This window comes from Lepus europaeus, chromosome 12 (genome assembly GCF_033115175.1).
Source record: "Lepus europaeus isolate LE1 chromosome 12, mLepTim1.pri, whole genome shotgun sequence".
NCBI lineage: Eukaryota > Metazoa > Chordata > Mammalia > Lagomorpha > Leporidae > Lepus > Lepus europaeus.
The window spans coordinates 80109310-80126635 of record NC_084838.1 but is presented as its reverse complement, the minus strand read 5'-3'; the positions used below and the strand labels follow the sequence as shown (position 1 = coordinate 80126635).

At 40.2% G+C, this 17326-nt stretch overlaps 1 protein-coding gene across 1 annotated transcript in view; it reads right to left on the bottom strand.

Moving 5' to 3' along the window:
- Positions 1–17326, bottom strand: part of TMC1 (transmembrane channel like 1) — a 539504-nt gene that overhangs the window by 35725 nt on the left and 486453 nt on the right. Inside the window, exons 13-16 of the mRNA XM_062208413.1 lie at positions 8524–8668; positions 7754–7948; positions 4198–4377; positions 3913–4074 (exon numbers count right to left, since the gene is read on the bottom strand). Of these exons, the coding sequence (XP_062064397.1) occupies positions 3913–4074; positions 4198–4377; positions 7754–7948; positions 8524–8668 (682 nt within the window). The remainder of the gene's footprint in view (positions 1–3912; positions 4075–4197; positions 4378–7753; positions 7949–8523; positions 8669–17326) is intronic.

Below are 17326 nucleotides of genomic sequence, written 5' to 3'. Positions count from 1 at the left end.
AATGCTTTGCATATCAAAAGAATTCAATAAATGTTAGCACTGCCTTCTCCCCTTCTCCCAACATGTAGATTTTGGTATTCAGCTATGGTAGATGGCCCCCAGCAATGGCTCTGCTGCCTGTCTACCAAATGCCATTGGAGAGAAGACCAAATGACTACTTAGGAACCTCTGCAGAGGCAAAGGAACAGCCCCATTATCTTATATTCAGAACAAAGAGAGCTTTGAGTCCCAAAGCATCCTTGACAAGACACGAAGCAGAGGGCATCCATGGAGAAGAGGAAACATCCAGAATGTTCTCATAGAACAACAGATGAGCCTTTAGGGTACATCCTCAACATTATCCACCAAGCAGCTGCCTTTATTATTTCTTCTGGAGTCATTGTTTTTAACTGACTAAAGGACATAAATGATTCCAGATGCAAGGATATGGATATTGATCTCTTCAAGGCAGCCTTGCCAGCACTAGGAATTGTTATGCTTAGGGTGTTCTCTGGGTTCCCATGGATTCCACCTGCCTCATCAATATTCCACTCAGAACTGCTCTCCTTCCCCAGGGCCAGCTCCTAGACTTTCCACACATGCTTAAGGCTCTTTTGGAAAAAAGAAGGTGGAAGGGAAAGGGGGAAAATCCAGCTACAAATGTCAGGAAGGAAAGATGATGAAGCAAGGAAACTCACCACAGATAGGATTTAGAAAACAAAACAAACAAACAAAACAACATGGCTCAGGGGGCAAGAGAAAGAAAGGAATGGCTTTTCCTTTAAGTCGGGTTATGTCAGACTATCACGGAATCTTCCGAATCACAAACACAACGTCCTAGACTGCATTGCGGTCGTCATTCCTACAGGGTGAATCCATGCCCCTCTCCCAGAAATGGCCAGCTTGGATCTTTTTTTTTTTCTTCTTCTTTTTAGCATGTAATTCTTTGAATCCTGTTCAACATGTGTTCATCTGTCACAGGGTAGGTTTCTTGGCCCTTATGCCAGTCTGAATTCTAGGATGTACAGGAGAGAAAGTCTCAAATTCACTGAACTTACGAAAAATGCACTATTCTTTCAACTTCTCAAAATTTGTGAAGAGTGGGGAAACAACACATATGTGGTAAAAACAGACTCCTAGTAAGGACCATGACCATACTATACTTCAAAGAGCCTGAAATACAGAAATCCATGCACACTGTGTATGCACTTCCTGTTGCTGCTGTTAACCATTGCCACAAATTTAATGGCTTAAAGCAGTACAAATTTATTTCTTATGGTTCCAGAAGTCAGAAGTCTAAAATCAAAGTTTAGACATGGTGGGGGAGGATCTATTTTCTTATCTTTTCCAACTTCTAGAGGCCACCTGTATCCTGCTCTGAACATTCTTCCTCCATCTTCAAAGTACATCACTAAGATCTCTGGCGTCACATTTCAATTTTTGGTTTGTCATTTGTGTCGCCCACTTCTGAATATTCTTGCACTTTCACGAGGCCCTGATAACATAATTGAGGATAAAATATTTCTACCCCAAGGTCAGTAGCTTACTCACATCTGCAAAGTCTATCTTGCCATATAAAGTCACATGACCATAGGTTCCAGCAATTAGGACACAACAACTTACGGGGACCTTATTTTGTCTATCATTCCCTGAATCACACACTTCTCTGTACTATGTGCAGACAACTTTGATTTCATTTAATTTATTATTTCATATATAACATGTACCTGTAAACATGTATAAGTACATGTATGAAAATCAAATATTTAATAACATAGCAAGGGCCGGCACAGAGGCTCAACAGGCTAATCCTCCACCTTGTGGCGCCAGCATACTGGGTTCTAGTCCCGGTCGGGGGGCCGGATTCTGTCCCGGTTGCCCCTCTTCCAGGCCAGCTCTCTGCTGTGGCCTGGGAGTGCAGTGGAAGATAGCCCAAGTGCTTGGGCCCTGCACCCCATGGGAGACCAGGATAAGTACCTGGCTCCTGCCTTCGGATCAGTGCGGTGCACTGGCTGCAGTGCGCCGGCCGCAGCAGCCATTGGAGGGTGAACCAATGGCAAAGGAAGACCTTTCTCTCTGTCTCTCTCTCTCACTGTCCACTCTGCCTGTCAAAAAAAAAAAAAAAAAAAAAAGTAGCAAAATAAGAAAGGGAAAGGTTAATTTGGTCCTTGAAAACTTAAAAAAAAGGAAAATAGAATCTTTAGATATACCATATTTTCTGTACTTACTTTTCAATTATTTAAGTCTAGAATTAAATACACTAAAGTTTTTTCTACCTACAATTGATTGGCTAAGTCTTGTAAGCATCTGATTGAGACTGAGACTGAAGATATCTATTGATATCCTTATGTGCAAAAATTAAATTAATTTTATGATGATAATTTATTTTTCAATTTTCTTTTTATGTAAAAGTACTTAAAAGATTGTACAAATAATTTTATAGATTCTATTACTGCTGAAAATTGAAGTATTAATAAAACAAAACCGATATACTTTAAAATTTCTGTTCTCAGGGCCAGCACTGTGGCACAGTGGGTTAACGCCCTGGCCTGAAGTGCCAGCATCCCATATGGGTGCTGGTTCAAGACCCAGCAGCTTCACTTCCAATCCAGCTCTCTGCTATGGCCTGGGAAAGCAGTAGAAGATGGCCCAAGTCCTTGGGCCCCTGCACCCACGTGGGAGACCCGGAGGAAGCTCCTGGCTCCTGGCTTCAGATTGGCACAGCTCCACCCCGTTGCGACCAATTGGGGAGTGAACCATAGGATGGAAGACCTCTCTCCCTCTCTCTCTCTGCCTCTCCTCTCTCTAGGTAACTCTGACTTTCAAATAAATAAATAAATCCTAAAAAAAAAAAAAAAAAAATTCTGTTCTCCATAGTGGATTAAAGCCCAAAATCAGTGTATGAAATGCACATTAGGAATATCAATTCCAATGAGTTAAAATTATAGGATTTTGTAAATATAATTAGAATCTGCATAGATACAACAGCACTGGGGCAGGCATTGTTGTGTAGCCCAAACCCCATATTGGAGTGTTGGTTTAAGTCCTGGCTACTTCACTTTTGATCCAGCTTCCTGATAATACCTGGGAGGCAGCAGATGATGGCTGGAGTACTTGGGTCCCTGCTACTCATGTGGGAACCCAGAGGAGTTCCTGACTCCTAGTTTCAGCCTGGCCTAGCCCCATGCTTTTGGGTAATGAACCAGTAGATAGAAGATCTCTCCTTTTTTATTTTCTCTCTCTCTCTCTCCTCCTTTTCTCTGTCAGCCTACCTTTCAAATAAATGAGATGATAGACAAATCTTAAAAAAAAGTTACAGTTGCTTAAAAAAAAGAAAAAAGAGAGCTAAAGTAAGTTTTTTGTTGGTTTCGTTTGGTTTATTCTCCCTTATTGGCCAGAAAGTCATAGAAAACATTACTTCTTTTCTGCATTAATAGGTCTTATCTCGGACTGGGGTCATGCACACATTCATCAGGAAAACAATTTAAAATAGTATTTCCTTGTACTATAAGATAAATAATTTGACAAAAATTGATATTAGTATGTGTTCTCAAAATGGTCTATTTTTGTTTTGTTTTGTTTTGTTTTGTAGCAAAGATGGGACATTAAATAGAGTTTAGATACTGCTTGGGCAAAATGTAGGTGCCTTATTAGAACACAAATATATAGTAAACATATCCTTACCCTATTTAAATAATCCATCCTTTACATGTAACTATAAAAGGGTCATACAAATAGCACTTACCTCAAGGAATGGATTGCATGAGATTTTATATATATATATGAACTTCAGAGCCAGCATATAGTAAACATTCAATAAATATTAGCTATGGTTTATTAATAAATAATAAAAAGGCCACTTTAGTGGGAGAAATATTGACACTGTTCTTTGTAAGTCCTCTAGTTGCCATGCACTTCCGTTCGAGGCATTACCTGGCCCACCATCGTTTCCCAGCAGGGTCCTCGAGGTACATCTGCAGGGTGAACAAAAAACGGTGGCCCAGTGCTATTCCCAGAGAGTGATGCATTGTAGGCCTTGATCATGTTGGCTTCCCATAAGGTAATATTGGCCTTTACTAGCTTTTCCTCTTCAATCTAGAAAGCAAACAAATGGAAATGAAAATGAAGTCAAAAATTTTCAAAGGCATTCCAGACAATCTTGAGACTTAAAATTTAAAGATATGCTTATGACAAAGACAATCCAGACACAAAGTTTACCTTGTTATTAATCTCATCCATCAAGGCAAGAATAAATACATACAGGTTGCCCAAAAGAAGAGCAAAAATGCGTCCTAATAGCCACTTCAGGGCAATGAGAGGATGGTAGTCTTCCAGTTCAGCAAATAAGTCAAACAGTGTTGGGCAGAACATCCCCAGGAGGGACATAACCATGTTCATCTACAGAGACATAAGCAATGAACCAGGTTAATAGTGCTTACACATTGCTATTGCTTTACTCCAGAATTTTGGAAGATCCTCAGTTAGGTTCCTTTTATTTTTTCTAAGACTAAAGAAGACTAGTGCATGCACTCTTAGATTTTATCTTAATAAAACAGCAAAGATAGTATCAACTCCAAATTCTCAAGAATACATGTGTATGTGCTTGTGTAGGTACCAGCAATAATTGTTTACTGGTATAGTGAGAGATAAAATTTATATCACTCTACTGAGAGAACACATATTATTCCACATGGTAACTTATTTGGATATTATGATGCACTTCACAGCAAGATCTCCAAAGGAAATGGAAAATGATCTGGTTGAGGATGAGGTACAAATTTAAAAATGCTACTTTGAGTCTTCAGCATATGGGTTAGTTTAATTAATTAAAAAATGATTAATTGCCTAAGGTGGGCCCAGACTTAAATACCAAATCTTGAGGAATCCAAACTTTTACTGACAGAAAGGAATAGAATGGAATTATCTAAAGACAACATAAGATATTAATTGAAATAGATAGAGGATAAATAGCGTAATACTAGGGAAGCCCAGGGAGGAAAATTTCAAAAATGAAATAATGGTCCACAAGGACAATGATAAAGAGAATGATATGGGGCTGGAGGTGGGAATATGAAAATTAAGAAATGTGTCATTCTTGACTCCTGGCTGTATAGCATCCATAAAACATTGCTACCATGTGGAATTAAATCAAAGAATCCAGAACATTCACAACTTTTATAATGGGGAAAAAAGATGTCAGGAAAGTCTGATGACTGTCCCAAATAACTGACTCACCACCAAACATTTGCTACTTACCCTAAGGACCTCATGTTTTGAATGAAACATGATTATACCTACCAGATTATATTTAGAAAATAATTGCAAATATGTTTTTTTTTCATTTTTATTAAGGACATTATATGACTCGCAGGAGCCAAAACTCAGTATTACATAATATAATTACATGATATAATTCCAGACTAATGCAGAAACTTGGCAGATCCTGTGTAATATTATACAAGATATATCTAAATTCTGTTTCATCAAATTTCTAAAATTATTTATGAATACCCATTATTAGCTTCATTGGGCCCCTTAGGACTCAGGAGTCCCCTAGAATAGCTGTTAAACAGGTTCTTACAAAGAATGATCCTTGATGCTAATGAAGAATGCATCCTTTAATACGGTTTATTTATGTAAAATACAATCAATATGGACCATAGATCCCAGGTATATGACAATTTTTCCTATACATTATACCTTTGCAATTATAAAAGAGCATTTTGAAAGTAAATTTAGTAAATGCTTGAGGTGTTCTTTTTTTTTCAATAAAATATCTCTACCTAATGATTCTGTATTACAAGTTTCCAAGAAATGTCTGTGATTTTATGGTCTCTTGAATGGATAGTCTCCTTCTCTATTGTTAACACTTCCTAACTATATCAAACATTTTTATTTGGAGACTTGGTAAGTAAATTATATCATTTGCTAAGATTTTTCTAGAAAATTCTATGCTTATGAAGACTTAATTTTTTTGGGGGGGTCTGCAAGACTCTGTAGAAACTTCAGTGTGTTAAGTCTAAATATGCACATTCTTTGAGAATGCCCAAGTTCAAAATGATGTCTTATTGTATGTATTTATGTAAGAGAACAGGCCTTAGCAACATATCATGCCCAGCAATTTCTTAATTTTTTTTTTTTTTTTTGGACAGGCAGAGTTAGACAGTGAGAGAGAGAGACAGAGAGAAAGGTCTTCCTTTTCCGTTGGTTCACCCCCAAATGGCTGCTATGGCCGGCGCTGCGCCGATCTGAAGCCAAGAGCCAGGTGCTTCCTCCTGGTCTCCCACACAGGTGCAGGACCCAAGCACTTGGGCCATCCTCCACTGCCTTCCCGGGCCACAGTAGAGAGCTGGACTGGAAGAGAAGCAACCAGTAATTTCTTGATTCTAAATGGTTACCTCTAACCACCTTAAAAAAAATGGTGCATTTATTTGAAAGTCAGAGTTAGAGAGAGATGCACAGAGACAGAGAGATTTTTTTTCCATCCACTGATTCACTGCCCAGATGGCCACAACAGCCAGCTCTGGGGCAGGCCATAGCCAAGAGCCAGGAGCTACTTTCAAGTCTCCTACATGGATGGCAGGGGCCCAAGTACTTGGGCCATCTTCCGCTACTTTTCCCAGGCCATCAGTAGGGAGCTGGATCAGAAACGGAGCAGCTGGGACTTGAACTGGTGTTCATACAGGATGCTGGTGATGCAGGCTGCAGCTTTACCCAATACATCACCATGCTGGCCTCTAACCTCCTCTCTCTGATACACTAAATGGACAGATAAACATCTGGAGACAAATAACAGTCTAATAGTTAATTTCTGGAAAACAGCTAGCCTTCCTCATTTGAATAGCCTTTGCAGGGAGAGGAAGAAAGGCGAGGGAATTAAGATGTGAAGCTTGGCTACCAGTGAATAACAGGAAAGGCTACACTTGCCAAAACTTGAGGAAGCAATCTGAATGCTTCCATTTTATGACAGTGGCTTCAAAAGTATACAGGCTGCAATTGGGTCTTTCAATGACAGATGTGAGATTTACAATAGAGCAAGCCTCATGATACCATGGAAAGAGCCTTGGACTTGAAATTAAGACTCTGAGGTTCTCACCCAGAGTCTTCTCCTCACTCTTTGATTATAAATATACCACCCAAGCTCATGAGAAACACCAGTTCCATCTATAAAGTGAATGGTTGGGGCCGGCACCACAGCTCACTTGGCTAATCCTTCACCTGCAGCATCGGCACCCCGGGTTCTAGTCCCAGTTGGGGTGCTGGATTCTGTCCCGGATGCTCCTCTTCCAGTCCAGCTCTCTGCTGTGGCCCAGGAGTGCAGTGGAGGATGGCCCAGATGCTTGGGTCCTACATGGGAGACCAGAAGGAAGCACCTGGCTCCTGGCTTCGGATCGGTGCAGCGTGCCGGCCGTGGTACCCATTTGGAGGGTGAACCAACGGAAAAAGGAAAACGTTTCTCTCTGTCTCTCTCTTTCTCTCTCACTGTCTAACTCCGCCTGTCAAAAATAAATAAATAAAATAAAAAAATAAAGTGAATAGTTGGCATATATATTTTCTAATCGTCTAACTTTCCACCATCTTGTCATAACATGGAAAACAAACCAACAGAACAGATTTGAAATAAGACTGGAATAGAAAGGAAAATGTGTACCAGGGTTGGCTCATTCTAAGGATGGGATGGGGGAGGATAGGCAGAGTGGCCTACGTGATGTTTCACCATAGAAGCACAATAGCAAAGGTCAGGTTCTAAGCACATAAAAATGCAGAGACGAACTTCATTTTTTTCCCACCACCCAAGGGTGTCAGGATCCTGCTGTGCAAATTCTTGGGATCGCTTCACAGCCCAAAAGATGAGGTATCCACTCGCACCAAGTGTTAGGAACACGAAGAAGTTAGCAAGAAATCTCAGGAATCTGATCAAGTGGACGTTTTCTTCTACTTGAGCAGCTCTTTCTTCTATTATAGCTTCCTACACTCGGGCAAACAAAACAAAAGGTAGCTTAGCTACAAAAGGTATCATGAGCTCAGGAAGGTGAGAAATAAAAAGTTACACCAAATCTGGGATTCCACAAACCAGGTATACACTGCCAATTAAGTCACAGCAAATGAGAGAAAGGAAGAAATCTTTCCAGCAAACTCTGACTCATGTAATAACAGCCCGTTGTTCACTACAAAACATATTCTCTTCAAGAACACTGTTTTAAAGCTACAAAATAATCCATTAGAGGCATTTAAAATACTGAGCTAACTTATTCTTCTTAACCATCAGTGAACATTGTTTTATTATTTAAAATATCTGATTCTAATTATTGATGGCCTCTTGTTTCAAACAAGTAGCATTATTTTATTACCAAATTTAGAGAAGAAAAATCCTCAAGGAATAAAATTGCTGTCTTGAGCCATTGGATATTTTCCAGTCATAAACAGAACTGTGCCCCAAATCCCAGTACACAGAAATAATGAGTTAATCTTCTATCACTAGCTAGACCACACATAATGTCTACAATTTTACAAAGAACAGAATTTCAAAGTTTCTGTCTTTACCTTAAAGTTCATTGTGATAGAATTAAATTTGTTGTCTGCTGTCTCAGGGTTGCCAATCAGGTAGTCCCAGCTACAGAACACCTTCCAGCTAAAGTTGAAGGTGTTGTCATCACCACCTCCATCGTCACCAATATTTTTGGTCATCCTATAAAGACAAGATGTTTAACCCAGCAGCTAGAATACATAAGGGAAGGAGGTAGCAAGTGACAAAACAGCATAATTATAGGTAAACTGGAGAAGCAATATCTGAAAGACATATATTTCCCTCTAAGTTTGTTTTAATAACCAACTAGGAGTTGCATTTTTAAATTTCATTTTTGTTAGTTTTTAAACGGTCATTTTTCCAGGCCTTCCTGAGTAAGATTACGAAACACTGATGATTTTGATGAACAAGTATATAAAAATATACAGTTTCATTTGTTTTCTTAAAATGAGACATTAATGTTCTATAATAGGCTCTTAACATTTTGTGGGTTAAAGACACCTTTAAGAATGTGATGAAAACCATTGATTCCCTTTCTAGGGGAAAAAATGTGGAGATTTTTACACTATTCCATACAACTTTAGTTGCTTCTTATACCTCAAAGACTAAGTAACGACTAACCCAGGTCAAGAAACTATCATGCACATTTTAATCCCTCTTAGAAATGCCTCCCTAGAAGCAGTTATATTGAATGCATTAAATTTCACTATATTCTCCAACTCTTGACCAAAAATCAAGATTTTTTTATACAATCTTAACAACAAGTGGTAACATATACTCTAAGAAGTGATTTTTTTTTTTTTTTGGCTAGGATAGTTTAAAATTCATTTAGGCTTATTTTAGTGGTTAGAAATTCATACTCCATTTACTCTTTTTCCTTTTTTTCCCCCATCACTATGAGTAGAAAAATTAAAATTTCTTGTAATACATATAAAAATTTTCCAGTAAGGTTATGATTTTTTAAATATTGTAGTGATGAAACCAAAAGAAAAAAAAAAGGAAGTGGCATAATGACATCAAGATGACATTAAAGGCAGACAGGCATCTCTAAGTTCATATAAATTGTCCCACCATTAGTTCCATTCCTTATGGGACTTATAAAGTCTATTTATTTATTTTTAAATGTATCAACTTTGAAATTTGTGTTTATTTACTTGAAAGGCAGAGAGACAGATGGACAGAGATTTCCCATCCAATGGTTCACAGCTCAAATGCCCACAATAACTGGGGCTGGGCTTGGCCAAAGCTAGGATCCAAAAACTCAATCCAGGTCTCCAACATGGGTGACAGGGATCCAACTACCTGAGACATTGCCTGCTGCCTCCCATGGTGCCCATCAGCAGGAAGCTAGAATCAAGAGTGGAGCAGGAATTCAAACCTGGGCACTACCCATATAGCATGTGAGAATCACAAGAAGTGCCTTTACTTCTGTGTCAAATGTTTACCTTAGACTTTTAAATAGGCTAACATCTTATAAGAACTAACAACAAATATTCCTTTCTATCACTCTACCCTTTGCAAATAACGATTATGTGTATTTCCATATCTGGTCTCTTTTTTTGTTTTGTTTTGTTTTTTGGTGGTTTTTTTTTTTCCCCCCCACAGGCAGAATGGACAGTGAGAGAGAGAGACAGAGAGAAAGGTCTTCCTTTTTGCCGTTGGTTCACCCTCCAATGGCCGCTGCGGCCGGCGCATCTCGCTGATCCGAAGCCAGGAGCCAGGTGCTTCTCCTGGTCTCCCATGCGGGTGCAGGGACCAAGCACTTGGGCCATCCTCCACTGCCTTCCTGGGCCATAGCAGAGAGCTGGCCTGGAAGAGGGGCAACCGGGATAGAATCCAGCGCCCCAACCGGGACTAGAACCCGGTGTGCCGGCGCCGCAAGGCGGAGGATTAGCCTGTTAAGCCACGGCGCCAGTCTATATCTGGTCTCTTAAAACATTTAGCAAGAAGTTAAGTTAGTAACAGTTCTCTTTTTAACAGATGAGAAAGCTGAGGTGCAAAGACATGAAGTAATTTGCTGGACTTCATCTGTAAGCCCCAGACCTAGATCAAGGACTCAAGTTTTCTGACTTCACTCCAGTGCCCAAGCTAGGACAACTTGAGGTATACTGAACAACAGAATGTGATTTTTCTGCAGTTCAAACAGGGTTGAAATCAGACATTCTTTATAATTTAATCTAGAGAGAAAATTATTTACTTGACTGATGGAACAGCATCCAACATTCACACTGTCATTGAGCAAAGGAGGGGCAGGCAGGGCCTTGAGCGAAAATGGACACTTGACAGAGATTTTTTTTGGTTAATTAATTTATTTAAGAGGCAGAAAGACACAAAGAGAGAAACACGGAGAGGCAAACGAAGGCAGTTACACAGAGAGGGAAAGAGAGTACGCTCCTCTTCTGGTTCATTTCCCCAAAGCCTTCAACATCCAAGAGCCAGAAACTCAATCCGTCTCCCAAGTGAGGGCAGAAAATTTGACTTCTTAAACCATCACCACTGCCTCCTGGGATCTGCATTAGCAGGAAGCTGGAGTAAGAAGCCAGAACCGGAAGTCAAACCCGGACATTCCAGTGTAGGATGAGGACATCTTAACCTCTAGGTCAAATGCCCATCCTGGGAGATAAGTTTTTAGTGGAGTTTTATCACTGGCAACTGACCTCAGAAAAGAAAGCCCTAGCTGGGGGAGTAAACCAGGGACATCTAACATATAAGAAATGTGTGAAAATAAATGACAGGCTGAAAGGGATAAATCAGGATATCAAAGACAAACTGCTCCCAACACATTTTTATTGGGATGTGGCCTTGCTAGCTGCAAAACATTTCACATAAGGCTCTACCCATTGTATATAGCACAAAAAATGTACATACCTAAAAACATTTCTTCTTTTTCAAAGGATTGTAGTCTTGAACTATTTTTATCTACGGGAAGATATATATATATAGCAATGGTACCATTTATGCTTTTACCTAAGATTTTTATATGGAATTTTTTTGCCTTGGAACACAAATTTGTAGCTCCATTTTTTTAAAAGATTTATTTATTTAAAAGTCAGAGTTACACAGAAGGGAGAAGCAGAGAGAAAGAGAGAAAGAGGTCTTCCATCCAATGGCCCACTCCCCAATCGGCCACAATGGCAGGAACTATGCTGATCCAAAGCCAGGAGCTAGGAGCTTCCTCCAGGTCCCCCACACGAGTGCAGGGGCCCAAGGACTTGGGCCATCTTCCACTGCTTTCCCAGGCCACAGCAGAGAGCTGGATCGGAAGTGGAGCAGCCGGGTTCCCAACAGGCGCCCATATGGGATGCCAGCACCGCAGGCCAAAGCATTAACCCACTGTGCCACAGCGCTGCCCCCTGTAGCTCCACTTACACACTGAAATTATTTAGGTATTTGATGAGTGCATGCAGAGGATTTTAATAACTCGAATCAATGCCTTCATAAACTTTAAATCAACAGGATCACTATAATACAGCTGCTTGAAAAATAAAACAAAGAACAGGATTGAGAGGGAAATAAAAAACAACTTTCTAAAAGCTCACAGGACAAGACCACTACACACAAAAAGGAACTATTTTACAGGAAAGTCAGCCAGCACGTGCTACATTCTTAAGAAAGAAGAAACTACAGCAAATGTTTGACTACAAAGGATAACACGAAATTACAAATTCATAGTATGTTGGCTACAACCATTGGCCATTTCTTTGTTTAAAATCTGTTCCCTCAAGTGAGCACTGTGAGAGCAAGGGCTTTAAAACCCCAGGTAAATTGGGGCCAGCATTGTGTCATAAAGGGTTAAGCCACAACCTGCCACATGGCATCCTATATGAGTGCCCTTCAAGACTCAGATGCTTGGCCGGCGCCGTAGCTTAACAGGCTAATCCTCCGCCTTGCAGCGCCGGCACACCGGGTTCTAGTCCCGGTTGGGGCGCCAGATTCTATCCCGGTTGCCCCTCTTCCAGGCCAGCTCTCTGCTATGGCCTGGGAAGGCAGTGGAGGATGGCCCAAGTCCTTGGGCCCTGAACCCGCATGGGAGACCAGGAGAAGCACCTGGCTCCTGGCTCCTGGCTTCGGATCAGTGAGATGCGCTGGCCACAGCGGCTATTGGAGGGTGAACCAATGGCAAAAAGGAAGACCTTTCTCTCTGTCTCACTCTCTCACTATCCACTCTGCCTGTCAAATAAAAAAGAAATTAAAAAAAAAAAAAGACTCAGATGCTTCACTTCCCATCCAGCTCCCTTTTAATGCACCTGGGGAAAGCAGTGAGCAATGGCTTTCAAGTCCTTGGGCCCCTGCACCCAAGTGGGAGTCATGGCTCCTGGCTCCTGACTTTGGCCTATTCCAGTCCTGGCTGTTGCAACCATTTGGGAAGTGAACCAGCCAATGGAAGATCTCTCTTTATATCTCTCCCTCTCTTTTTCTATAACTTTGCCTTTCAAAAAAATAAAACAAATCTTTAAATTAATAATAAAAAAACAGGCACTAGAGGGCTTCCTAGATTGCCCAGAGTAAGTACTCCATAAATAGTTACTAAATGAGTGAACAAATACCTGAAATGTCATTCTGGAAGTAAATTTAGCACCAGAAAGAGCCTCACCACATAAATACAAATAGCATAAATCACCTTTGTATGGTACAACACATATCAAATACGCTTATTATGCTACCTGTGTTTAATTCTGTCCTTGTCATTATGATAGGTTTTGACATCATCTCACTTTGTAGTTGTTGCCATTTGGCCTGGACCATTACTGACCCTAGTCCATGGAAAATTTTTCATGTTGAATTTTATAATCATAGATGCAGTTCATAAAGCAGTAATATAGGATAGAACATTGTGACTATAAGTCCTCCATTCCTCACTGCTTTTCTGCTCTAAACATTTTTTGAAAGAAGGCCAACTATAGTTTGAGGAAAAGGCGGCAATGATATGCTATGTAGGATTTGTGCTGGGTAAGACAGCCCAAATTCCCTTTCCTAGCCTACTATAGTATCTAAACTCCATCATCAGAGACATCAGACTCAGTCATCTTCAATACAAATATCTCTGAGAAATAGTTTTAGGCTAGGGTCTACCCTGGGCTCTGATTGCTCTTCTCTAATTGGACCAGAAAGATTCCTTCAACAAAGTTTAATTAGTGGTGAGAATTGGGCAAAGGCAGGATGAACCATTTTGATGCTAAGATCCCACGGACAGATGTCAAGAGACAAAGAAGACATTTGGGCAGTATATCATGTAGGTCACTGCTGTCTGAATAAGCAGGTAGCAATGCAGGAAAAGGAAAGTGGACAGGGACACTGACAATCTGTGTAGAAGGGAAAAAATAACTTCATATTCCTAGAACTGGTATGCAAAGTTGGTCATGATTCTAATGGAATGTTGAAATATTCAAGTGTCTTGTAAGACAGACTTGATAGCTTTAATTTTTCAGAACATTTTGGCAATATAAGTCAAATCAAGGCCATTATAACTCCATTAGACAAGAGAAAATTTTAATGTAGAATAAAAAAATTAAAAAGGCTACCCAGGACAAACTAGAGACAGGTCCTTACCATCATTAACACAGATGAATCTTTGTCATACATTAGGAACAATAAGTGTTGGAATAAGAAGATGATGCTCAAAGATCAGTTCTGCAATTTACTGGCTATTTAAACTTAGTCAAATCATCAGCCTTTGCTAAACATTAATTTCTCCATCCATCCAATAAGAATAATTAATCCCTATTCAACCCAGTATACAAAATTGATGGGAGGAACAAATTGATCTATGTAAGGAGATGTACAATACGGAGGCGATGATAAGTATAAGATACCTTTCAAACTAGAAAAACCTAGGATCATGTAGGTGCTATTGTCAAATGAGCATGTCATATAGTATAGTAATATTTAATTGCTAAAGATAATATAATTTAGGCCAGCGCCACGGCTCAATAGGCTAATCCTCCGCCTGCAGTGTCAGCATCCTGGGTTCTAGTCCCAGTTGGGGCGCCAGATTCTGTCCCGGTTGCTCTTCTTCCAGGCCAGCTCTCTGCTGTGGCCCCGGGGAAGGCAGTGGAGGATGGCCCAGGTGCTTGGGCCCTGCACCCGTGTGGGAGACCAGGAGGAGGCACCTGGCTCCTGGCTTCAGATCAGTGCAGTGCGCCGGCCATAGCGGCCATTTGGGGGGTGAACCAACGGAAGGAAGACCTTTCTCTCTGTCTCTCTCTCTCACTATCTAACTCTGCCTGTCAAAAAAATTAATTAATTAATTTTTAAAAAGATAATATAATTTAAACAACATGATAGATGCTTAGTGAATGCTATTTACCATCATTAACAATAAATTTATTTATTTATTTAACATAAAGTTAGATTCATTTCTGTTTTTGCCAAGAATAAAAATATTTATATGCATGTGTTAGAGGTGGCTTATGGTACATGGTACATTTAAGTTATAATATATAAATGTGTATATATATATATATATGATAGCTTATGTAGACAATATTTTTGACACCAGTTGAGAGTTATATATGGCACATCATTTATGTATTCAAAAATATTATTAGGCTATTATTACCATGACCAGGATCATAAATAAAAAATAATATCTAATCCCAGGGAACCATGCAACAGGGAAAAGTCTTAGAAAGGCCTACTGGGATAAGATAAACGGCAAGGGGTTTCTCTATAAAGCATGCATCCCATGAATAATTACTATGTATAGTAGTTTAGCTGTAATATACATTAGTGAAACCCAAAATGTTTAAGTAGAGAATTGTTTTTAGTGGGAACAGCTGGGTGTCGAAATAAAACCACCTTTACTTTGGGATATTAAAGTTCAAACTGACTAGGACAACATATGAAGGAACTGTCATGTGACTTTCTAACACTATATTATGTTAATGTGTTTTTAATACTCACATAACTGTTTACTATCAATTTCTAAGCATCTGATATGGTTAGGAATATACTGACCTGGAAAGAAAAAGAAAGAAGGAAAGGAAAGGAGGGGAGGAGCAGAGCAGGGCAGGACAGGACAAGAAAGGAAAGGGAAAGGAAGGGGAGGGAAGGAAGGTATTAAAACAAGGACAAATTTTCCTGTCTTTCCAGGAACTAAGCAGATTCCCAGGGCAGAAGACTTCCTGCACCAAACTGAAATAGCACTAAAACCAACTAAGTCAGTCGTCCTATCTTAAAACCTTGAAGTGTTTGTGTTTCTATCTCATTTGACCTCCTAACTTCCCTATTAGACAATTAAAAGTAGACATTTGCCCCTATCTTGTGAATGTGGATGCTGAGGCTAGCAGTATTGGCAAGATATCAAAGGCCTCATGGAGCTTAGTTGACTTTTGATTTTAGAACTCCAGTTCCTATCTATTCAATTTGAGGGATGGATGCCATAAATCCACTCATATTTATTCTAAGAGCATATTTCACTGGAGTAGGGGGGGAGGGGTGAGAACAGATGATCAATAATCTGTACAATCATTTATATCCTACCAATTCTTATTATTAGCAAGTATTGGCCCCAGGGTTGGGAGTGGGATGGGAGTCATGAATAGCTTTTGAATTTCTGTGCTTTGTGGGCCAATAAGCTTAAACCACCTGCTAATCAGGTGATGTGTCACCAAAGGCCTATGCCAGAGGTGGGGCCCAAGACAGGCTCCTTTGATTGGCATAACGTGATGGCTTTGAGGGGGAAAATGTGTATTTATTGCCTTGTAGCTATCCTAAATGGTACCTTTACACAGATTTCCAAAAGCCACCACATCCTGTATTGCTGCTCTATTTAGTGTGGTCACCACTGACAACCTGTGGTTACTCAGCACGTGAAATGTGGCTAGTGTAATGCACACCAGATTTCAAGAATCTACTACCCTAAAACAAAACAGAGAATATCTTGGTAACAATTTTATATTGGTTAAATGTAGAATTAATAATATTCTTGATGTTGGGGATTAATTGACTTATATTAATAAAAGTACTTTTACCTGTTTATTTTTATCACTACTAGAACTATGTATATACCTTTATTTGTACAGCACTACTCTAGCTACTTTATAGTCATCTTCCAGAAAGCCATTTGATTAAATATACAAATCTATTCATGTACAACTGTGTAACCACAAGTGATTGCCCTGCATGCTGGCTTTGTTAGGTTCTTTTAGAAGCCTATAGCCCTAAAAAATAATTAATGTTTTTAGAAACTTTTTTTGTGGTAGGCATATTCCAAGTGCTCTATATGTATTAATTCATTTTAGTCTTCACACCTATTACACCTTTACCAGAGACAGGAAACAGGAGCAAAGACCAATTGAGCCATTTATCTGTGGTTGCAGAAAGACACCCATGTCAGAGCTGACTTTTTTTTTTGACAGGCAGAGTGGACAGTGAGAGAGAGAGAGACAGAGAAAAAGGTCTTCCTTTGCCGTTGGTTCACCCTCCAATGGCCGCCGTGGCCAGCGCACTGCAGCCGACGCACCACGCCGATCCGAAGGCAGGAGCCAGGTGCTTCTCCTGGTCTCCCATGGGGTGCAGAGCCCAAGCACTTGGGCCATCCTCCACTGCACTCCCTGGCCACAGCAGAGAGCTGGTCTGGAAGAGGGGCAACTGGGACAGAATCCGGTGCCCCAACTGGGACTGGAACCCGGTGTGCCGGCGCCACAAGGCGGAGGATTAGCCTATTGAGCCACAGCACTGGCAGAGCTGATTTTTGACACTAGGCAGAATGGTTCAAGGGTACCCCAGGGTACATAGTCTTTCCAGAGTCATTGAAAGCTGAGTAACTGGACATTGACATTTCTCAGTGACCTCAAAAACGAAAGGCACAACAAAGAA